The following is a 24,389-nucleotide window of genomic DNA, read 5'->3' on the forward strand; positions in this document are numbered from 1 at the left end:
GACAGGCGCTCTGACACCTGAGGCAGAGGCCTGTGGTACACCCTTGCCTCAGCTGTTCCAGCCTTCTCCGACTGTTCCCGCTTGTTCCTGCTCCTGCACTACGGCACTTCTGCCAGCCTAACAGTGACGGGGCTCTGCCGTGACCTGGATCTGACCGGGGGACTGCTCCAGCTATAAGATTTTCTCTTTTTTCTTTCTTTTTTTTTGAAGGCAGGGGTTTTAATTTACTTTGCTTTTCAAGTTGGATGAGTTCTTCATCTGGTTTGCAGCACAACCCACAGACACGTCAGCCTAAAATAGAGATGGGGGTGGACTACAGGGTGAGCGTAATTGTGAAGCCAGAGCTTCCTTTTCTGTGTTGCTTTAGACAAATTACCATCCTCTCTACCTTCATTTCTCATTTCATGAGATAAAGGGAGAAATACTTTAATTAAAGCAGGAGTTATGACACCTGTGTATTAAAACCGTTGCGTGAGCTTTTTAATTTTTGCGCAATACTCTAAAATCTTCAAGGAAAAGTTACTGTTAAAGAACTAGGTATTGCTTTCAGCTGGCTTAGTACCTGCATCTTTAGATGTTGATGCAGTAACAGTTTTAATTTTATAAAGTGCCTTTTTCAGTAGAGGAAACATCCTGCATTCTTGGACACAAAACTACCCATGCTGGGTTTCCAGTCGTCATGCCAGTAACTCATTCTTGTCCTGAGGACTGAAGCTACATGCTTAGAAAAATGTTCAAGCAGTTCAGCAAATCTGTCTGTTTAGCAGAGATTCAGAGAAGTCACTGATGTTCTCCTTTCTGTTTTGAATCTACACTAAGCATGATTGCCCTCTTAAACTCTGCAGGACTAGCTTAAAAAACCCTCTTGTTCCCTGATTTTCTGTGGCATATCAGCTACAGTGCAGCAGTAACATTGGTGAGCAAAAAAAAATATTGTTAATAGCATGAGATACAAGTTTTTGGAGTTAAATTGCCCATTACCTTCTTAAAACGTTGTTTCAAAGTGAATGGCTGCAGTACAAGTTTATTGCACTTTGGAAATGCAGTTCCTGAGCTGCACTGCAGCATTTTTTATTACAGTGAGTTAAGTGAAAGCATTGGAACTAATAAGTGTTTTCAGTCCTAAATGTGAAAGTCTTTATTTCAGTTTATCTTTACCTCAATTTCCTTATGCACTTTCTTTGTCTCGTAGAGGCCAATACACCCACGTATGTCTACAAACAATCAACAAAACGATGAACTGACGAAGGCGTTTCTCTTGAAGGCAGGGAAGGGAGAGATTGATATAACCAAGGCACACCAATACTAACAGGCTCATGGAGCCATATAAATGTGTAATTAGTGAAACGTGAAACTTTATGCTTAACATTTGGCAACTAATATCTCTAGTGTGCATTTCAGTAGACTTTTGGTGAAAATAGGCGTTTTAGATTTTGTGGGGTTGGTTTCAGCGGGGAGGAAAGAGTTGGCAGAGTGTGGGCGATTAAGACTCTTGCTGTGTGAATAATACAGAGCAGAGGTAGTAGTTTGATAAGGGTGGAGTCAAAATTCTCCTTAAGCTGTGTACTGGGCTCTTAAATACTAAAATATGACTGATGTTATACTCATGGTAACTTTCACTTTGATGTATCCAGCTGAAGACTTAGACTTAACCCTATCTTTGTGACTTATCTACTCGCTAAGTTGCGCGGGCTCAAGAGCAAACACTGTCAAGAGCCATGGGAAAAGCACTGTGTTTTGGGTTGTGCCTGCATATCTTTCTCAACATTTATTTCTGTGAAAGCTGCAATTTCAAAAACAAGATTGTCTGAACAAACACTGACAATTGCTTTTCTTCTTTGTTGCATTGTAATGGCGTGAACCTAAATAATTCCCCCTCAGTTCAAGAATCAGCCACCCTTGTGTTGAACAGTCAGTGAGAATCTGGAGCCAACCCCAAAGTGAAACAGGCAGCTGTTATTTTCTTCACAACATTAAGTTTCAGTCATACAAATATAGTAGGATCAAAAATGAAGAGAAATTGCAGAAACAGTCGTAATGCAAATCCTGAACTTCTGATTTTTGTCAGATGAAAAAGTAAAGAAATCTCTAGTTCATGGTATTTGCTAGCATTCCCAAAAGCAGACAAGGAAAGACCCTGTTCTCGGTAACTAAATGAAGGCACACATGTAATAAACCAAGCCCTCTTCTATTTTCCATCAGCTGGCACAGGGCTTATCTGTGTTAAAGATTTAGGTTTCTTTTTTGCATTGGAGGAGTGAAACTCTGATGCAGCCTCTCAGTTTGACTGCCCATGGTTGTAAAAAAGGCAGCATAGTGGTGGAACCTGGGGCTGAATTAAGGCAAAGCACCCTTACCTGCATTGTGTATAGCCATACTAGTATAAAAATCCCTAGGGATAGCTATGCCTCTAAGACTTAGATTTTATTGCATTATATTAATTTTGTTCTGTAAAGTAGTAATTTTGTGCCTGATTTATGTTTTCTTTATAAAGTAAAAATAAATTATTTTGATTTTGTTTCTTAGGCACCAAATAAATCTAAATCTTGCCAGCCTAACTGATTAACATTGTAATAGCGTCTTTGGGATATTAATGTACGCACTACCTTATCTTGTGCTTTATCTGACCTTTATCTGTTGATTTTAATATGCTTTGTGGTTGCTGGTGACGTGTTTTTGTTGTAGACAGTGAGGGATTTTGGCTCCTGTTTATTTCTCTGGTTTATCCCCATTCACTCTGTTCTGTCCTCTCAAAGAAATAACTGCATTAAGCAGAAAAAAACCAAGATAAACTGTAGCCCAGAAAAACGATAGGAGTCATGTCTGCTTGAAGTGTTCAGAAAGCATTCTGTGAGTACAGTTACCACTCATGTGGATTGGCAGTGAAAAAATGAATTGCTTATCCTAAACAAATGTAGAAGAATCTTTTTTACCCCTTTCCAGCATAATTTACATCTCTGATTTACGTAAAGTATTTGTATAGGGTAAAGTTTAGCTGTTGCATATGCTTGCAGCATTGTATCGTCTTGCAAGGCTTAGGTTCTTGTGATTCATATCACTAAATCAGTAGGAAACTAATCAGAAAATAAATTTTTAAAAAGCTGGGGAGGGGGAAGAGTATGATTTTTTGTTGTTCTACTCAGTAAATTGGCTCAGCAGGATCGAGTATATCCTAGAGTGGAAGGGAGGCAAAAGGCAGAAAGGGAGCGAGGCGACCGGTTTCAGTGGATCGTCACTCGCCGCTGCCCGCTCTGCGGGTGGCAGATGCCCGCTCACGCCTGCCGTCTTGCTGGAGATCATTGCCCCACGCCAGCAGATAGTGGAGATGAATGTGTGAAAGTCCTGCATGTATATTAGTGTGAAATCTGAGAGCTGAGTGGAAACTGATGATTTAAGGCAGTTCATGCTAACCTGGCTGGCTTTGCACTGAAAGGATTAGAGCTTGGCGATGGGGGTGGTAAAGTCCTGGCGGTACCTGGTGCTGAGCAGCTGTGGGGGGCAGGTATCCTGTTCAGCCACTGCAGCTGGGTCTAGAAACAGCACGCCGTATGCTCCTGGATGTATTACAGTTCTTGGCTGTATGGCCATGACTATAACCTCTCTATATTTGCCATGCTGTTCACTTCTTCAGAGTCACTTGTCTGCATGGGGCTGTGCTGAGCACCAGTGTTATTCCCATTTGTGCAACCGTTTGTCAGTTTAGCTCCCACAGTTTGGAGATATGTAGGAGAACGTGGAGAGTAGTTCTTCTGCACAATACCATGCTAGTTTCTCAGTGCATGTGTTCAGTGATATGTGTGACATCTGATTTGGCTTTCGGGGACATGGAAGAACCCGTGTGGTTTCTCTGTAAGTGATTTAGTTCAATTTTCATGCAGTTCTAGTACAGTGTTCTCATGGTTGAAAAGTAAAAGACAGCAGAAATAGAAATGGAGATCTCTTCTCTTAGCTGTGTCTCTCTATTCAGAAAAGTAGGTGATGAGAAGACCTCCCTCTTCTCAGCATCAAGGAGACAGAGATGTGGAAGATCTCCCTCTTGGGCAAGAGGTACATTTAATTACAGGAGGCAGGGAGCAGTTTGTAGTAAGGTTTCATTATGATTTTTTACAACCCACTGAAGCCTCCCGTGATGTGATGGAGCTTGCGATGCTGAGAGAACCTCTGCAGAAATGACCTCTGCAGAGCTCATCTCTCCTGCTTTGGCAAGGGGATTGCTGGGTTACAGATTGCCTCTATGCTCTGTGGGCCCTGCCTGAGCAGCATGGCAGGCAGCATACACCTCAAGGCTGTGCAAGTATGGCCCCCCAATCCTTCTGCAGGAAACGGAGAAGGAAATTGGCATTTCTGGAGTGTATCTCCTCTCCTCTTAAGGACATCAAATGAACCCCTTCCTGAAGTGGTTTGTTTCTGCTTATCTACTGTAAAGAGAGTCTAGGGGACCGGTTGATAAAGTTAGCTAGATAAATCCCAGTCTTAAAATGTCTGATAAATGTTTTAGGCTTGGAACGTCTCCAGCTATTTACTGATATCTAAGTGTCTAATGTAATAATTTACCTTTCCCTGCAGACTGTGTCACTCTACCCATCCATGTGACATAGTACATTTTAAACATTTAATTTTATGAGTATACTGTAGCTGAAGTGAGCAGCAAACATTCTTACCATATACCTAGTATACTTGCTGTATTTTATTTTAGATACACGAATAAATTGCTATTTTTATAAGCAACCATTTTCTTTCTTGGTACAAATTACTCGGGTGAGCAAGGCTTCTAAGATTGCATTTGGAAAGACTGCTCCTTTGTTTATATCACCTCTTTCTGTTTACATATGCTCCCAGATTTAAGGTATTATAGCTATAGAGAAAGAAAGGGCTAATTGTAATGAAAAAACCTGATAGGACAACTGTCATTTGTATGGCTGGCATGTAGTAGATGTGCTACAGATCGCTTTATCATGCCAATGTGATGTTAGCAAATTCTCCTTAGCACCCAGCCTGAAGAGTTGGCAAACTATAGAATGAACTTATTAACGTAAGCATTTTTTGTTTGGATGCAATGATTATAATTTGTTCTTTTGAAGAATTACATTCATGTTACATCCTGCTCTTAGCAGAGCTCATGGCAGTTGCAATTTGTCAAAATTTGCCTTCTTTATGAACTTTGGTTTTGCTGACAAATTAAATTCAAAATTAAAACAAGAAATTGAGTTTACACTCTTTTGCTGCCAGGATCCTTCCCCAAAGATGGTTAGCCTAAGCGTAAAGTTCTCAGGAGAGACTCATATCCTCTTCTTTTATAAGAGGTGTTTTAATGAGCCACCTGAAGGCAGAGAGTAAGCAAAATTACTTCCTTTTTTCCATCAGGATTATCACTTAGGGCAAACATTTTCAAACAAACATTAGAAGGCCTTTGCTATGTTTATGGTTAGGGAGGAGGGCATCCGCAGGTACTGTTTTTTCCACATGTAACTTTTATATCCAGTTTCTGTGAAAAGCATAGAGATATTTCTGTGGCTTAAAACATACTCATATGTATATGCCAGTAGACAGAATTGCTTTTATCAAATAATGTGAGCCCTGTAGCAACCTTAATCTGGCAGCAAGGAGCACTGAAAGTAAAACTAACTGAATTGATTTTCAAGGTAAACAGGTGGGGTTGAGGGACATAGCAAGGGAATTTATTTATTTATTTACTTATTGTAAATTATACTAATCTAAATGGTAGTAATTATTTCAAAAAACTATGTGAAGAATGCACCGGCCTCTGGAATATTTTCCGTATTGAGCATGAGATACCGTGGTTACGCATACCTGTGGTCCTTGTCCTGCTGGTCTCTGTCTGACCTGCATTTGCCATACACAGGTTCCCTGTGCACGTATCGGGATAAAGCCGAATTGTGTCCTTTGACTGGGGAACCGGGCAGCGCTCATAGGTTTCAATGTCGAAAGCCCTTTTGTCATCCAAGGGTGGCTCTGTGTTCTGTTCTTTCTGGAAGTGCCATCCCTTTCCCTGGCTCAGAGGGGAAGAGTGTGAAGATTTCAGTGCTTGGGGGGATCCCAAGTGGGATCATGAGCTTTCAGCTGCCGAGTCTGGTTTTGTGGCTGCGCCTGTTCAGCTGGTGCTTAATCATAACACTGTTAATCATAACTCTGCCTTTGAGATCCGGCACCACGGGGTGATGTTCGCTCGTTGTTGGAATACTGAGAGACAGCAAAACAGCTGGCAAGAATCTTTCTGGGAAGAAAGAAAAAAAGCAAGAACAAAACAAAAAAAGAAGACAGCATTCAATACTGAGTCTGTGTTTAGATAGATTTTTTTAAATTATTTTTATTTTTTTAAAACCTTCTCACCTGCACTGTTCTCTATATGTCTGAGTCTGTTATGGTAGCGAAAGATATAATTATCCTTTCAGAATGTGCAGCACACTTGATACTGTCCAAGCCTAGGTGTGATGGAGGCATGGTAAAGGTTCAGCCTCAGAGATGATACAAGTGAGCACAGAGGCAAAGTGTTTGCTTAAAATTTTACCAGCCATGCATTCTGCTGCATGAATTACTAATTTTCAATATTCTGTTGCTATGTTTTCTGGTCTAGCGTAGCCTTTTTTCCTATCTATGCCTACACAAATAGTTGCAACTATTTTTGCCCTTCAGGTGGACCTTGTTACCATTACAATGTTACTGAAACGCAACAACGATCTCTATGCATCTGTATTATCTAGTAAGCCAACCTTGTGCATAAGCGTATATTTTGTAATGGATGTGTAATTTTACCACATTTTGAAAATTGTTTGATGGCTGTTAGGCCTGGTTTTTGGTGATTTAGGAACCTGAAAAAGGTAGCTTGGAAAAGTCTGTATGAATGACTGCTAAGCTGCCACAATTGTGTTTAGTGTGTGTCCTTAAGCCACATACCCTCTGACAGCATGGAAGAGAAACTCCCTGGATGACTTCAAGAGGCTTTCTAAACTAACGTGTGGTCTGCTGATCAGACATAGCCAGACATTCAGGGCACCCTGTAAAGGCCACCTACCTTCTGAAGTGAAAGGGGGAGGGTTTGGGTTAGGAGAGTTTACGTTTACGGAGAGCTGTTGTGGGTGGTATGTATTTCAGTGCTCTCTATTGGGCAGACACTCTTGAGTTTATTAGAGTGTTGAATTTTTTCAAAACTTTTTTTTTAGCCTTTACAGAGTAGACTTAAGTAAAAATGGCAGTCCCAGATCAAGTTTAGAAGAAAATAAAGTGAAATCTGCTTGCATCTCAAGCCTTTCATGCATTCTGTGACAAGTTTAGAAAATTAAGGTATACTCGTATACATAGCCATGCAAAGATACATTTAGAACTGTCATTACGCGGTCAGTTCTTGCCATGGTCTGTGGCAGCAGAAGGTATTATACTGAACACTGTCATGAAGGGATGAGCTTGAGACATGCTAAAAATGCACATAGTGCTTAACTGCTTTTCACGATCTGCTTTTCTGTTAGGCTATGCCTTTATTGGCATGGAGGCAAAATGTGGTGGGTGTGATGAACAGATGAGCCCTATCAGATGAGATAGTAGTTCTGCCTATCTGGGTACCCTATCTCCAGGAGTACATGTTGGTAGGAGAATAGAAGGATTGGGCAAACACAGACGGATTCTTCCCTGGATTAACCTGCCAGCTTTCAGCAAACTTTAGTTCAAGGACTTCCAAGGGCAGAGGTTGCATTTCTGCACTTGGCAACATTTCTTTTAAAATGCACTTAGGCAATTTTTTATGGGAAGGACAGTAAGTTAGAGTCACTTTAAAATGAGTGCTCCTGTAGTTGAATCAGGATTTGAAATGAGATTCTGTAATGCTGTTTGGCTCTGTATAGCTGGTTGCCCAAACAATATCTGAATGACGAAGTTGTGTTTAAATAAGATTCTTTATAAGATTTTCAGCCCACATGTACGTGTAACCACAATGTAGAAAACAGATATGAATGTTTTGGCAGATACATAAAGAGGGTGGTGGTGTAGGAATTTGGAGGACAACAATGATAAAGAAGAAACGGAAAGACAAGTGATCGAGGGGTAAGATTCTCTGAAGAAAAAAATAATATTCTCCCCCCAGATTTAGGGCACCGATGGTTTTGCTGTGTACGTTCAGTATCACAGCTGTAAGGCTGTGGAAGGCGAGTCTCCCGTGCGTGCCATTCACCTTCTCAGCAGTTAGCCAGTGGGACTGCTGACAGCATTAGCCAAAGGCCAAGGGATCCGAGCCTCTCCTCCGAGGGATCTGAGCCTCTCCTCCGAGACGGCAGCTCTCTTCTCTGGCCGGCGTCCCAGGGGTGCTGGAAAGCAATGCGGTCTGCACAATCTCTCTGCCTCTTGACCAGAGACGGTCAGGGTCATAGACGTGAATATTATCTTTGTGACGCTTCAAGCAAGCAAACAGATAATATTTTTTTTGAAAGGAATGTTGCATGCAGTCAGTTGAATGCAAAAACGCCGCGTCAGATCTTTCACGAGCTGTTCCCTTGAGGGGATGTTGCGCCAGCTCACCCACCCGCCCCGCCGCGGTGGGGGCAAGGCAGGGAGGGGAAGGGAGCGCACACGCATGTGCGTGCACTTTTGTGTGTGCGTGTGCACGCACATACTGGAGTCACGGAACGGCCTCTTTTCCCTTGACGAGTCCCTTGTGTCTTCCCTCTGATGGTAACTAAGCCAGGGAACTCCTCTTTTTTCCTGTATCGTAGTCCGGGAATTGTGCCCTGGACGTTTTTTCAGCTGAGCACATTTACATACAGGAAATCAGCCCAAAGGCTCCAAACAGTACTTGTGCTAGGCAGTTTTGCGCTGGTTTCAGGTGTACTTTTTTTTTTAAGCGACTGATAAAGGGGAAAATCCAGAATACAAGTAACTTTGCTTTAAAAACAGGTGTGTAAATACGTGTTAAAATAAAACATCCTAAATACATTTACTTGCACAACTTAAAGCAAGAAGGCGCTAGTATTATTGCATTTATGTATGTTTTTTACATGTCCTGTTTAGTGATGCAGTTGAGCAAGAGAATCGTTTTTATTTAGGCCCGTCTTGAATTGCACATGAATATGAGCGTGAAGCTCTCTCCTCCCTTGCAGAGTGCCAGCACCAGGAGGAGCAGTGCAGGAAGGGCCTGGCAGGGTGGCTGCAGACCAGGGCACGCTCCTTGGGAAAGGAGACTAAGAGAAGCTGGCCCTTGACCTGGCTGAACAAGAAGAGGACACTCTTTTAAATAAAAAATAAATTAAATAAATAAGCAAGCAGGGAGGGTCTTGCCACCAAAGTGGGAAAAAATGAAGAATTTCAGCGTATGTAGGGATGAATAACAGCTGGCACAAACATGTTTCTGTGGAGTTAGAAGATGGTTTCTTACCAACAGTACTTCAGTTGTAGTCAGAATAGTCAGGAGGAAAGGCAGGTAGTTTTGCTGGAGCCTGATCGTTTTGTCAAAGATTTTTTTTCTCCTGGTTTTACCTGTGATAGCATGTGACTCGACTCAAAAACTGGCCGGTTTGATCCTGTGTACATAGCGTGAAGCCCGGCATATTGTACAGTGATATTGTATTTGCTGTTATTTTAGTGAAGGTACATGTAGAGTGAAAAGTATAGAAAAGAAAAACAAAATGCATGATGATTCCTTTATAAAGAACTCAGTCAGCAGTCCTTCTTTAGGTTCATATTTCTCAGGTTTTCAAATTTGGCTGAAAAATCCCTGCTTCTGAAATTTGGTATGCAGTTTCTAGGCCTGAGAATAGGGATGCCATCCTTTGTTAAACAATATGGGATATATTTAAGCCCCTGATTAGATTACAGTTGTTTGCTTGGGAAATGTGTGTGTAGGGGAGTTGGCTCACCCTTTATTGTATAAACATTTCTCTGTACTGGCTAATTTTGCTATTGTTCTTGGAATGTCATTCTCACTTTAAACTTCAGGGTTTTTTGCTTTGCCAGGGCCAAGATTTCCACGATGGCACACCTTCTCCCTTCTGTTTCTCTCACAAGTTTTCTCCAAAATCTGTATGTTTTCACAGGTGTTTTCCCACAACTTCAAAGGCTTTGTTTCTGCTCTTTTCAGGAGGGGAGGTCTGGGTGCAGTAGTAAGAGATACCCATGCTCCAAAATGCTCCTTTCCTTTGGAAGTATGTTGCTTCTGCAGAGCTCTTTAGCTGAAGTGAGTTTTCCAAGAACCAGCCCTTCATGTGTGACTGTGTGTCACAACCTCATTGCTGCCGGGACTCTTCCCAGTTTTTAAAGATTATTGATGGCCCCTTGTTTTGGTGGGTGTGTTTGTATCACGGTTGTAGAAGTTTTACAATGTTTATGATACTGCTTCAAGCAATGACTCAGGTTGCAATTGTGTTTTTGTAGGTCTTCTAGGGAAAATACAGATCTCATTCTTGTTCTGAAAAAGTTCTTCTTAGGTTTTATTTCTGTAATGATTTGTCTGGTATTTTCCCCTTCTTTCAACTTGGTTTATAGTTAGTTTCAAGGAGCTGTATTCATATGACTGTGCAACACACAGAATTGTGGTAGGTAAACTTGGCTTATTGGGCTGGTAGATGTTGAAGTATTTTAAAGAAACATAGAAGTAGAGCTGTGTGTACTTTTCTTTTTTAAATAGTAAGGGCTTTCATCTTTCCACTATACCTCTGTAGTTTTCTTCTATCTGAAGCAGAAAAGACTGTTTTCTTCTAGAAATAAATATTCTTTGAGACGGAAAAGTAAACCTAGAACATGCAGAAGCTGTGTAGCCTCTGAAGGCTAATGGGATCACAAAAAAGCAATCCAGGCGTTCATCCATCTCATTGCATTATGGAGTCTGCTCTGCCAAGTCACCAGCCCTCTTACACAAATCCCAAAAAGAAATTCAGACACATAAGAATAGTGTGATAAAGTACGAAAATTCTCCCAGACGTGATCTGGTGACTAATTGTCATTGCAACTGTTCAATGAAATAAAACAAACCAAAAATCAAGCAGTGATCTGGAGACCGGCAGCATAAGATTTCAATATTAGAATTACAACTTTTTACTTGTTCTGTACAGTTATGTCTTTAAAGTAATGCAGGAATATTAAGATTGCTCTTGATTCAAAAAAGAAAAAAAAAGACAATGTTAAGGAGAATATTGAATTTAAATGTTATTTCTCAGAGGATTTTCCCTTGTTCCAACTGTGAGAGAGCAATGCCATGGAATCCATCTATTGCGATTTAATGGAGAAGACATGTACCGTTACATAGAAGCAAAACGCAGCTCTGGAAGTAATTCTTGTGAGCAATAACTTTGAAGTACATACACTATTGACAGCTGTTTTGCACCCTGAAAAGAAGAAAGGTATTCTGTTTATCACAGAAGAGCAGTGTTTTCATGGCAGGATGAGCCGCTGGGCTTCCCTTGCCCAGAAAGTTTCACTTGGGCTATGTCTACACCAGGATGTTTCAGTAAAAAAGCTCCCACTCTGGCCACTGGTGTTGCTGTCTTGTCACTGATGACTGTGGTGGGTGGGTTACTGCAGGCAGGACTTTGCCTAAAACAGATTTCTGTGGTACCTGGCTTATCCACACCACCTTTACCTTTGTTACACATTTATCAATGGTAGCAGCAAATACGGTGAAAAAATTGATTTTTTCCCAGCTCAGTAAAGCTGAAGTGGACCACAGGGCAGGTAAACTTGGTCTACAACCTGCCTAAGGACCTCTGGAGCTCTGCACGGTAGCTCTCTATGCCAGGGGTTCAGCCATTTCCCTTTGCGTGGTGCTGTTCACTGAGACCTCCAGGCTGCTGCCCACCTTCTGGCTGAGGCAGAGTTTGACCAGCTCAGAGAGAGTCTTCTGCTTTGCTGTTGCACTCTCTGGCACTGAGCAAGCTCTTGCTACCTTTTGTGATCCCCTTTGTGTTACCAGAGAACCCAGAACTACTGTTACTTTCAGCTACTCTCCCTGTACAAATGTGCTGATAGCACTGGACTTGTCTGTATAAGAAGTGACCTCACCAGGCCAGACCAGAATTTGGTCTTGCTCCATGTCCTGGCCAAGAAACAATAGGTAATGCCCAGAGGTGAGCACAAGAGCAAGAGAGGAGTACAAGAAACAAGTCCGATGGGAGTTTTTTGGTTGTTTTGTTGTTGTGCTGTCATTTGTTTTGGTGTTGTTTTTTTTTTTTAGTATTAGGTTTAGTAATAAAATACTTAAATAAAATCAAGCATATGCATATATTGAGCTGTCTTTCTGAATACTGGAGTTTGCTCAGGGATAGGTATTTGTTCTTGCTATTGTGCGTGTGAAAACACTTGTGAGCATGTATGCAAGCATGGACTCGTAAAGAGTCTTTGCCAATAGCAAATGCCAAACCTCTATGGGAGACAGGGCTAGTGTTCTTAATTAATAATGTCTACAAAACATGAACAATGTGTTCTAAAATGGAATTTATTTGTTAAAGTTTCTCTGATAATCCTCCAAACTTGAACCAACTAACCAAGTACCCTGACTCTCTATACCTCGGTCAGAAATTCTGAGCTCAAGTTCTTCACTCTAACACATGGCCCTCAGCTGCTTGGGTGGATATTGCAGAGCTCTTCTGGCCTCAGAAGCAGCTTCTCCTGATACCTCAGGAGTGGTGATGCTGTGTAACGGTGGCAGACTGGCCACACTCCTTACCTTTCCACCACAGGCAGAGGAGTTGTTGGTATAAGCTGTTGCTTCAAATCTCCATTGCATCATGGTGCCTACGAAGGAAATAAAGAACTGGACACGTTCTGTACAACAGAATAATATGCATGTTTCCTTCCTCTTCAACGGCACACTGTGGTCCTCACAATCCTGTGGACCCGGGAGTATGTTCATCCTCCCATAGAGTGCTGTAGAACTAGGGCTGGAGGAAGGATTTGACCTCTCTTACTAGGAAATTGGAGGTAAATGCCAAGTGCACATATAAAATGATGGACTCAGGATTGTTAGTATATACAACTGTGTTTTTAGTGTTCTGATAGCTTCATTAATATATCAGCTTAGTTTTCATCTAATGATCAGAAAAAATATACAGAATGGTAGGACTTACTAGAAATGGAGTCAGAAACATCATGATGTCACTGTAGAAATTCATGGTGCATTTTGAGGTTGGAATTTCAGTCTCCTGAATCAAAAATATGTACCAGAAGTGGAAAAATATCAGAGAAGAGTGACAACGAGAGGTATGGAGCAGCTTCCCTGTGAGAAATGACTAAGATGACTAGGGCTCTTCACCTTGAAAAAGCAGTGGCTGGGGGAAGATGTTATAAAGGTCTGTATGAGGAAGTGCATTGAGAAGGATAATTGTTCACTGCCTCTTAAAAGCAAGAAGGGGGGGGGGGGGGCAGCAATGTAACCACTAGGTGACAGATCAAAACAAATAAAAGGAAGTGGTTTCTCACATGCATGTAATTAGACTGTAGAGCACTGTGGATGCTGCAGGATGCTGTGGATGCTGTAAACGTACAAATGGTCAAAAAGCAGGCACATAAGTTCCTGGAAAAAAAGTCTGCCAAGGACTGTTAACTACAAAGATAGTACTTCTGCCTTAGAAAGTCCCTAAGCTGAAAGTTCTTAGAAGTTATTAGAGAGTGTTCTGGAGAACTTTCACTATGTGCTTGCTTTTATTTTCATAGTCTTCATCAAACATCTGCTGTTTGCTGCTGCAAGCTAGAGTATGGGGCAGATGGGCCTCTGATTTCACACCAGTATGGCCATTTTTGTTATCTCTGACATTCACCACAAGTTTTAATATGATGTCACTTTGCAGGTTGCTTGCTTCCCTTTTTTCTCTCCTTTCAGAATCCCTCTGACATATCCCTGGACTTTCTGGTGGCTCCAGCCATCCTCCCTCAGCCACCTCAAACCCTACGTGCAGTTTAGCACTGTGAGCAGAGAGAAAAAGTCGTGTGACTAATGAGCTCGTGGCTAGTCAGACACAAGTTGATATATGGGGTAAACACACAGATTGGAATTCTTTCATAACATCTTGATTATGAAAAGATAACCATGATATTTATATCTCCCTAGTTACTTGTAACACCCTCATACTGGGGGGGGGGGGTGTTTTGTTTTGTTTTATTTTGTTTTTAAAGCAACTTTCTTGTTTAATGCTTTATTGTGTGCAGGTTTTTTTATAATAGAACTTTACATCTTTTAAAAATTTTTTTGTGCCTGACGTGTTAGGTATTAAAAAAATCTCAGCATCACAGTTGGAGTAGATTTTTAGGAGATTCTCTGAAAAGTAGAGATTCCCCAAACAAGCTCAAGAGATTGTTTTCATGCCAGTTTGTATGTAAGCGCAGCCTGTGAGTGGAATTTTATGTTTGGTGGTGCCAAAGGTCAAGCTTTGTCATGATAAATTGTGGTCCAGAATGCTAGAAATTTCAGGTGCTTTCTTCGTAGCTGAAGCACGTGGCTGGAGAGCTCTGAGAAACTTCCCTACTTTCCAGTCTTGGTAAAGCCTGGTATTACAGTAATTTCCTGGAGGTGGATGAGATCTGCTTTGATATCCATCGGTGCTTTCCTACATCAGAAGACCTGTACATCCTCTTCAGTTAACACACGGTGCACCTCCCTGCGGAGGTGAGAGCACTGGGTGTGTGATATAATAGTGCATAATGTTAACCACAAGCTTTTTATAGCAGAGCTCTTCTTAAATGTGACAATTTCCATACAACTTTTTTTCATGCTACAGGGTGTCACATTTCAAAAGGCAGTACTATGGCAAGCCAGTGGTTAGTTCATATGATTACTTCGAAATTAGTAAAATGATACAGTGATAAAAATGTTGGCTTTGTGTACCATAATTTCTTGCTGGAGTGATTTCTTAGGTTTACAAATAATTTTGTTGCAAAGTACAATATTATTTTGCAGAAAGAAGTTGTGCTGCAATAGAGAAGATTTTTTTTCATTACTTGTGTTGTTTTACTAATTCCCTTAGCGTCTGCTTTTTACTTATGGTTGAGTGACAAATGGTAACAGATTGGGCTATAACGATATGTACATTTAATATGTGTGTATTCTTTTCTTTGTGTCTTGTGTTCATGGAATAAGTCCTCAGACAAAATATTTTTCCAGCAGGGTAACAAAACAAATATCTAGCTATTCACAAATAAAATGCATCATATTCTAAAAGTAGACATTTTAGACACAGTTTGAGTAGCTTTTTATTGTTACATCTTCTGCAGACCTGCTATTCTGAGGTGCTGAAGCTACATTTCTTTGGAAACCTGACACAGTTTAGAATTGTGTATTTGACTTCTATGACTCTGGACATTGGTCTAGGTGGTTAATATTATTTCTTCATGGAGAAAAGAGTACAATCAGCCTTGAGAACTTGTCCCACAATAAGCTGTTGCTTTGAATAAGATAATTTCAAAGAAAGAGATAACCAGCTGGTTTTTGTTTTCTATCTTCGAGGTTGGGGCAGTGGAAGAAGTTTTGCATTATGAAAGTGTGAGCTTGCAAACACAGTATTCATACAGATCGTTCAAGTGATGGTAAATGACGCTGATGGAGTCTCACATACGAGTGGTGAGATTACTCACTCATGGATGAAAATTCTGTGTTTGGGCAATCTCTAGGCATGGCAGAAGGTAGATCTGTTCCAAATGGCTTTTTGATTTGCACTACATATTGGGGAGATGGTTATTGTCCTTGGGTGGTAGGTGGGCAGAGATCTGTCTGGACCTGGGGAATTTGTTGGGGTTTTTTAATTGCTGTCATTATTAGGTGGTCAAGCATTTCTTGGACATGTTACAATTTTTCACAGGTAAAACATTGCATGTGGGACTCAACCCCAAGCGAGAGGCAGCATGAGCAACTTCCTCCATATTGGACAAAATAAGCAATTCCTAAGAAGTTAGGGATGGGCCCTGTATGGTGTCCCTATGGGGATGATTCGTTACGCTTCTGGGCAGCTCTGGCATGCTCTTATCCTGCATGTACTACTACTGTTCTACTTGGTGGGTGTTAAATCTTCTTTATGTAGAAATCATTGTTCTGAGACTTGAAATTAGCCTGTTTCATATCTACAGTGCATGTTGTAGGTCGTTGAAATGCTAAGAGTGTTCAGTTAATGCAATGTACTCTTCAAAAAGATGCTCTAGGCATCTTACACTTTGTAAAAGAAAAGAACTCCAATAAAATACCCAGGGAGAGCAAACAAAAAAAATACATTCTCTAATTTAAAGTGATCCAGAGTCATCTCAAGTTCATGACCAGCACCGCTGTCTGATGTCAGCAGAACTGAGCGGAAGCGTGTGGTTTGTGAGCTAGCTGCTGCCGTAGAGTCACAACTTCTCGCTGGCGGAGCCTGTGGATGGGCTGTGCTGGGCAGACCGCAGCGCAAACCTGCCGACTATTCGGCAGCAGGATTAAGACCCTGCCTCAAGCTGAAACTTCAGCTACTTGACACTGTGCCGTGCTGTAAGTTTCTGCAGTGTTTCGTATTGCGGATGGTGATAGACCACGATTAGCAGAGAAGTAGGCAAGGACATCTCCTGCTTCTCCTCTGCCAGACAGCCATTTCATCACAGGAGGGAGGAAGAGAAAAAGCAAGCCACGTCCTTGGAGAGAGAAGCAAGCTGCTGCTAGAAAAGAAAAAAAAGAACATTATTGCCTCATGTTCCTGCAGCATGTGACCAGTTACAGCAATTGCTGATTGTCTACATACCAGGAAAAAAAATGCCCTGTAGTATAAAATGTTCACAGTCTCTACTTCAGGTCATTACAAATGACCTTTCCTCTAAAGGCTGTTATTAAGGAAGTCAGCTACTAATCCAACATTTAAATATACTTTGCTGACCAAGAAGAAAATCAGAGAGTACACGAGAGGTTCTTTTTTTTTTTTTTAAGTCTGTAGTGAACTTCATTTTCTTTCCATTGTCTCTGTGTGCTTTGCTGAATGAGGTGATGTTTCTCATTCTTTGAAAATAAGCTTTTAAATATAATGAAGCAGATAGGAAAGAAGAAATTTAAGAGAGGTCACAGAAGACTTGAAATGCCCATTTAACACTTTTTCTGTTAACAGGATGCTACAGAGTGTACTCTGTATTGTACAGAAGAAGTAGGGCTACTTCTGGCTGTAGAGAATCTGCAGCTGGTACAGATACAGGAGGTTGAGGTGGTCAGTTATGGTGTCTCAGGCACAGGGGCAACACATGCAGTTCAGGACCACAGGGATTGCTTGGGGAAATGATTTTTTTTCCCAAACTGTTCCAGCTTGAACGGCTTTCTTTGCCCTAGTCTGTATCTTTCAAGCAGACAAAAAGAATTAAGGCATGTGTGTGTGTTTCTAACATGGTTGCCTTTGTTGCAAAGAGAATGGTATGAGCAATACACAATGGCAATGCAGAGTTTTCTGCCATGGTCACGATCAAAGTTCCCATCCTGCAGAGCTTGTTTGAGCTAAGCAATATACTAGGAAGAATTTCTGGAAAAGGATAGAGTTTTCATTCAATTAATTCATATTATATTAATAATTATATTATTTGTATTGAAGAATATATATATAAAAAACTTGTGAATAATATATATTATATATCTTTATTATGTATTATATATAGATAATAGACATTATTTTATATATTATATATTTATATGTATATATAAATATAAAATACTTACATTTAGCCACCCACCTGTACAAAAATAGTGAGCTTATTACAAATGTTTTTGCTACTTCTTTCATTTCAATTGGTTATTATTTCTATTGATTGCTGGTCCTTTTCATTTCCTATTGGGAGGAATCCATCCATTGAGAAATAGGGAAGATTTAAGTAGACTGCTGTGATTATTCCTCTGACCTAGCTGAAGAGTTACTGCTAAGTGTGTGGACACTTATGCAGGTCTAAAACAAATGATTCCTTAAGGAGAGTGTTTTTAGTGAACTCATTGCAGGTAAGAAATGGAGGGCTTCTCCTGAAAGTGTATATATGTCCCTTTTTTGCTTTGTGGAACTGCCAAGTAGACATTAATGTATGCATGAGCCAAGAAAGCTCTTGGTGGTTAGAAAAGTACTCGAGGCATGTGGAATGCATAGGCATAGCAAACCCATGGAACACGTAATTTGGGTATCAATAAAGCCTACCTGCCTTTAAAAAAAAAAAAGCTGATCACATATCTGCACAGGAAAATAAAAATAAAACCATAAACCTCAGAGTTCCTGCGAATGATTTGCTACTAACGTCAGTATTTTTTTAGAGAATGAGATGATTTAGATCAAGCAAACATTCTTCTGACATTAGTGACGTAACAGTCTCGTGTTCAGAGAGATTTCCTGTTTACTTTGGGTCTGAACATAGACATCTCAAGAAAGTAGGTGCTAAAATTTTCATTCCACATCTGCATATAAAGACAGCCCGAACTGTTCTGAGATCTGCAGCAAACTTTATATACATTTTTGTTCTTTAGAAAAATAGGGGGTAGTGACAGTTTAAAAATCTCATAAGAACAGAGATGTCTTGGTTTGCTCATGAAGCTAATTCCTCAGTTTTAATCCTGTAATGCAGAAAATTATCAGGCAATGTCCATTTGGCAGCCTTGTGAGCTACTGTCATGCTCTTCTTAACTGGGACCTTTGTTAGCAAATTCACCTGGATTCAAGGGACTCGGTGTGCCTTGGGGATGACTACTGCTTGCTTAGATCTGAAGAGCTCACCGATGGCAGTAAGGCATTGTAGTGAAGTTCAGTGCTCAGTTTCATGCTGTAACTTTTCATGAATTTTCTATTTCAAATCATAACTTCGTGAGTGTTCGCAGATAGAAGTTAATACATCTTTTTTATAATTTAGTGTATGATTCATAGTTTTAAGTTGCAAGCTTAGTTTTAGATGTATACTTTTTTTCTAAATGGCAGAGATCATCTTCCCGTTGCATTATTTTCCTAATTATAAAAAACATGGATTATATTTAGTAACTTGCTGCAACTCTTCCTATGCCTTTGAAAATATGAATGCATTCATTTCCATTTAGCTGTCCATTCCCTAGAGAATGAAGGAGTCTATTATAAAACAGACCATGGTCAAGATATTGTATGGACTGATATCAGAAATAAGTATTTTTGAGTGGTTTGATTTGTTTTGTTTTGCTTTTTAACTTTGTATGGTTGCATTTTGACAAACAGTGTCATAGATTTGAAAACTTGCTTCATCTCTGTAACACGACTGTTGAGCAGTCTAGAGACTGAAGTCCTGAGGTTACTTCTGAACTCAGGTCAACTCAGCTTTGCTGCCAAGGCAGGAGGCCTTGTTTTACTCCCAAGAGATAAACATCTAATAGTAGAAAAAAACAGCCTGCAATAAAGTCACTAAGTGAATTTTGTTTCTGTTTTGATGGTCTCTAGAAAATGAGATTACTGGTTGTTTTTGTTAGCTGACTTCATTAGATTTGTATCCTGTGAGCATAAAAAGCGTATTTCTAAATGTATGATCATGATACTAGCATATGAAAAAATCCCAACATCAAGACATGCTTTGGCATTAAATTATCATGTGTTTAGAGATTCTGCAATTGTTACCTTAACCTGCTAGGTGAGAAATTGCTGCATGTGAAGCTGTTTGGGAATTTACATTGGCACTAGAAACCAAAACTGGGTCTTGGAGAGCACATTTATGACAGCAGCAAACACACAGGCAGAATAATATACAGCATATCATAGGAAAAAGCATAAGACTTTGCTTTTAGAAAAAGAAAGGAGAAAGTGGAAGAATACTACTTGCTGCTGGCTGCAGTGAGGATGAATTGGGTTGGTGGGAAGCACTCACCAGAGGGCTGTCCAGGTCTGCAAGGGCCAGGCTGGGTCTAGCAGAGCCATCGCTCTGAATTAACACAGAGCAGAGTTAATAATCTTTCTTTCATGGCTTTTACCTCAGTAACTGTATGCAGGGGTTCCTGGTGCTCTTGGTTCTGCACTGACAACGCAGAGACACCAAGTAGCATTTGCGTGAAACCAGATGGGGTTCATGGGGCTCATCAGCTCAGCCGGCTTCCAGGTGTAATTTGTCCCTGGATGCAGTGGAGCTCCACTCACCCAGGGCTATGCCTGAGCTAACAGGGCTGATCCAAGCTGAATATATCTATGGGGTGGGTTATTTGCAATTTGGATAATACACCTTTTGAGTGTTTTAGTGATAACTATAGAAGAAAGGGGAGAGAAATACAACACACGTTTTAAAATAGTGCTTATTGGTAGTTTAACTTGTAATGGATCTGATGCCACTTAAATTATTTTTTTTCCAGGCAAAAACTGCTTCTCAGAAATGCAGATGTTCCTGTTATCATGCATACATATTTTAGTCAGAAGGTGCTACTCAGTGAGCATTCAGAAACAAGAGAGAAGACATACGGTCTTACAAAGATGCTTATTAGGAAGAATATTACATCTTTGGCACAGACATTCAGTCTAGATGACCTTGATGATGAGTTACGCCAGGAATCTTCAGATAATCAGGTAAGGTCCATTTGGTTCACAGTTTAGCACTTGGTAAGAAGTTGGTGAGCAGATGTTCGGGAATCATAACAACAACAACAACAAAAATTCTAAATTACTGACCTGTTCAGTTTCCTCTTTCATTTAACCAAGGCTGAATTATATGCAGTGTTTATTTTAATAATATTTTCTTAGTGGAGGCTTTTGGCCCATCCAAATGCTGAACTGCTGTGAGGTTATTTTGCTGAAGTCTCACTACTGTGCTAAATAGTAATTGTAGCTTGTTTTTTCATTGATTTTTCTCTTATTCTTTATAGCTGAATAGCTAAGCTGTATTTGAAAGAAAATCTGCTTTCTGCTAACTCACTCAACTTATTCTTTCAAAGAAATATTCCCTTTTCCCACTCCTATTTCTTAACTCATTTCCTAATCGATCCTATGCTTTCTTTAAAGCATCAATTGGTAACACCACCCCCCTTTCCCGCCCCTTCAATTTGTTTTCTTTCCTATTTTGACTTTGTTTATATTAAAATGACAGCTGACTGTGCATGTCTCTAGCTGCTGTTGTACAAGCTGAGGTATTTTAAGGGATCTGGTTTTCTGATAGTCTGTGCCAGCACTTTCTGAAAGTAAGGCTCTTGTAAAGGCTTTATATTAGCCACCCAAAATCATTCTTAATATTTGAGAAGCTTGACCCTACAAGTTTGATGAACAACACTGAGTGTCAACATTTGTATTTGTCTTATAAATAATTCCCATTATAGGTCTGGGAATGAAAAAGTTACATAAATCAAATCCTAATCTCCTTTCTTGCTTCAATTCTACCTTGTAAAAAGCTTCTACTGTGGTATTAAAAAACCAGAACAATTTACGTGTTCCCCTCATGGCTCCTAACAACAAAACCACTTCATTTAGATCTCAGTAGACAAGTTTTATTGCAACCGCTTTGTAGACAAAGGGTAGTGTCATACCACAATTTTCTTTTAAATACTGCAAATTCTCCTTTTCTACTGGTGGATAATGCTTATGGCACAGTCTGTAATACTCTGAAAACCTTTCTTGGCACCCAGCTTTTTATAAAAACAGGTTTCATTGTGAAAATAGAAATATGGCTCGTGCTGGGAAGGAGCCTATATATATAGACTATGTTAGTCTATACTTGCATACAAGTTTTACCAAGAGAGGTTTATTTTAAAATCAAAATTAATGACATTAGTTTACTTCTGGAGGAGGCTCCAGGGAGACCTTATAGCAGCCTTCCAGTACGTAAAGGGCACCTACAAGAAAGCTGGAGATGGACTTTCTGCAAGGGCATGTAGTGATAGGACAAGGGGTAATGGCTTTAAACTGAAAGAGGGCAGATTTAGATTAGATGCAAGGAAGAAGTTCTTCACTGTGAGGGTGGTGAGGCACTGGAACAGGTTGCCCAGAGAGGTTGTGGATGCCCCATCCCTGGAAGTGTTCCAGGCCAGGTTGGATGGGGCTTTGAGCAACCTGGTCTAGTGGAAGGTGTCCCTGCCCATGGCAGGGAGGTTGGAACTAGATGATATTTAAAGACCCTTCCAACCCAAGACATTCTATGATTCTATGAAATTACTGATTTAGATTAAGGCAAAATGTAGCATAATTTTATTCATAAAATTTATTTCGAAAGTTTGGAAGATTTTATTCACAAAATATGTTTTGGAAGTAGCAAAAGAATAAATTAAGGTTTGTACTTCTAAAGTTTTATACTTTTAATTAATCATCTAATTCTTTTACACTGAAATATTTTACATTGAAATGTGTAAGTCTGAGGACTAACTTACTGTTCTATAAAACTAGACACCTGTTATTTTCAACTTAGTCTGAAAGCCCAGAAGCATTCAAGATGGATTTTACCCCTTTTTTAGAAGAGAAAGGAACAGAACATCAAAGAACTAAAAATGAAACTCAGTTCAAGGGGAAGAATCATAAATACTAGTATCAGTTCTGTTTTCCTGCTGGTGTCACCCTCATCTCTCATGGATTGAGTTAGCTCAATCCAGAGCACCAGTTACATACAGGAGAGCACTGTGTGCTTAATTCTCTTGAGTGTTCGTTAAAAATCCACAGTAAATACTGGCTATTAGTCTGTAAGTTAGTTTAGGTGCAGTAAGTATTTTGAAATGGATTTTGCACTTTTTGCAGTGATTTTTCCTGCTGAAGTTTTACTCTCTAGCACTACATAGTTTCCAGGTCCCCTGAAATGTTTCTGTTAATGGGTTTTCCTTCACCAGGTTGCTTGTGCTCCGCAAATCCATAACAACTGTGATTCAAAACAGCATCCCTTAGCACGGAGTGCTGTTAATGATTCTCTGCTTGAAATGGTGGAAAGCCAGGGAGCAGTGGGATGGAGAGAAGCACAAGTACAAGTCGTTATCCAAAGGGTGTACTGTTTGCCTGCAAGAGAAGGTTACAGAAGCCATGTTCAAGGAAACAAGCCTCTTTCTGCAATACCCATCATAAATTCAGATCCACCAAATGTTAGGTGAGTAATAAGATGCATGGGAATTTTCCTGTTGAGGTTGTGATATATGAGAAACCGAAGAGGAGGGAGTTTGGAAATGTTGTTCTTAGTTGTCAGCTCACAGGGAATAAGCACACTCAGCAAGGTGCTGGGCTCTTGATGGAAGTGGTGTAGTTTTTTAATAGGTATAGCGTGACACACAAGTAGTCCTGCCTAGAGGAGGGAAGTATCTGTCTATAGTTCATGTCATCAGCAGATGACAGGAAGATTTAAAACAAATTAATGGGAGGTTTATTTAAAACCAGTGACGATCATCAACATCTTACACTGTTCCTTGAGTTTCACAGAATAACTGTTACTTCCCACTTACCTATTTCAGTCTCCAGTATGGTCTGCTAGTAAGTTATGCTTGTAGAGTGGTCTTTTGAAACAAAAGAGAAATACATAGAGACATGGAGAAACGAAAGGCTTTTCTAAAATGGGGATTTTGCACAGGTGCCATTAGAGAAACATAGGTGTACATATGCAAACTTCCATTATGAAGCCACTGGAAAAAGCTCCTGTTGACTTCTGGAAATCTGGAGGTCACAGCAGTTCAGCTTCTCTGCAGTAAAAGGTGATCTGGTGTCAAAACATTAACACCAATGTAGAAATCTTATATGCAAAACTGATGGAGCATACAGCTTTAGACCAGTGGTTTTAGCCTCTTCTGTTTTAGTCTTTGCATCCTAACACTGGTCTGTTTTTGGTGTAGGGAATCAAGAATGGGACCTTGTTTTCCTAAGTACAAAAGATGTACCAGACACAGTTTTCCCTTATGACCAGTACTGAACTGTTGAATCCTTTCCTTCTCCTTTTATGATCCTCAAGGTTTGAGACCAAAGACTGATTTCAAAGTCTTTCTCAGCAACTCTGGGTCTGAGATGACTGTGTCTATTATTCAGTTCACTTCCTTTGGTTTTGCACTAACTTTTGGTTCATGCTGGCTTAAAATTTTGAAAGGTGAGATACATTCGATTTTGTTTTCACACAGGAAGATTATTAAAGTGAGTTACAGTGGCAGAGCTTATATAAAGCTTCTACATTCAGCGTTTCAGGACATTAGGAGATCTCTCTTCCTGCAGAGTTTAGGACCTGAATGGAGATGTGCAGTTAGTTTAAAAGGTCCCATTGAGAACTCTCCAGATGTAATTTGCAATAGGCTTTGAAGGAATTCTTCAAAGGTTTGAAGAATTTGAGTTCCTCTAAGCCACCCTGCTGGTTAGTAGTAGCACGCTCACAGGTCCTTCTTCCTGAGGTTTTGAAATACTGGAATTCTCCCAATTCTTGCTACCCTGTAAGCCACTGGATAATTTACAGCACTCATTGATCAATAAAATTCCTCCAGAAGGAATTTAGGAAGATTGTTCTTTCCTAAAATGCAAGCTCAGTTATCACCCACAGGAAAGTAATTATCA

At 40.2% G+C, this 24,389-nt stretch overlaps 1 protein-coding gene across 3 annotated transcripts in view; it reads left to right on the forward strand.

The window, feature by feature from the left end:
- The window catches only part of SPIDR (scaffold protein involved in DNA repair), a 207,965-nt gene that overhangs the window by 114,882 nt on the left and 68,694 nt on the right, over positions 1-24,389 (forward strand). For all 3 annotated transcript variants that reach the window (XM_069779305.1, XM_069779306.1, XM_069779304.1), the window contains exons 9-10: positions 20,255-20,465; positions 22,703-22,953. In XM_069779305.1, coding sequence (XP_069635406.1) covers positions 20,255-20,465; positions 22,703-22,953 — 462 coding nt within the window. The remainder of the gene's footprint in view (positions 1-20,254; positions 20,466-22,702; positions 22,954-24,389) is intronic.

Source organism: Haliaeetus albicilla, chromosome 3 (assembly GCF_947461875.1).
Source record: "Haliaeetus albicilla chromosome 3, bHalAlb1.1, whole genome shotgun sequence".
Taxonomy (NCBI): Eukaryota; Metazoa; Chordata; class Aves; order Accipitriformes; family Accipitridae; genus Haliaeetus; species Haliaeetus albicilla.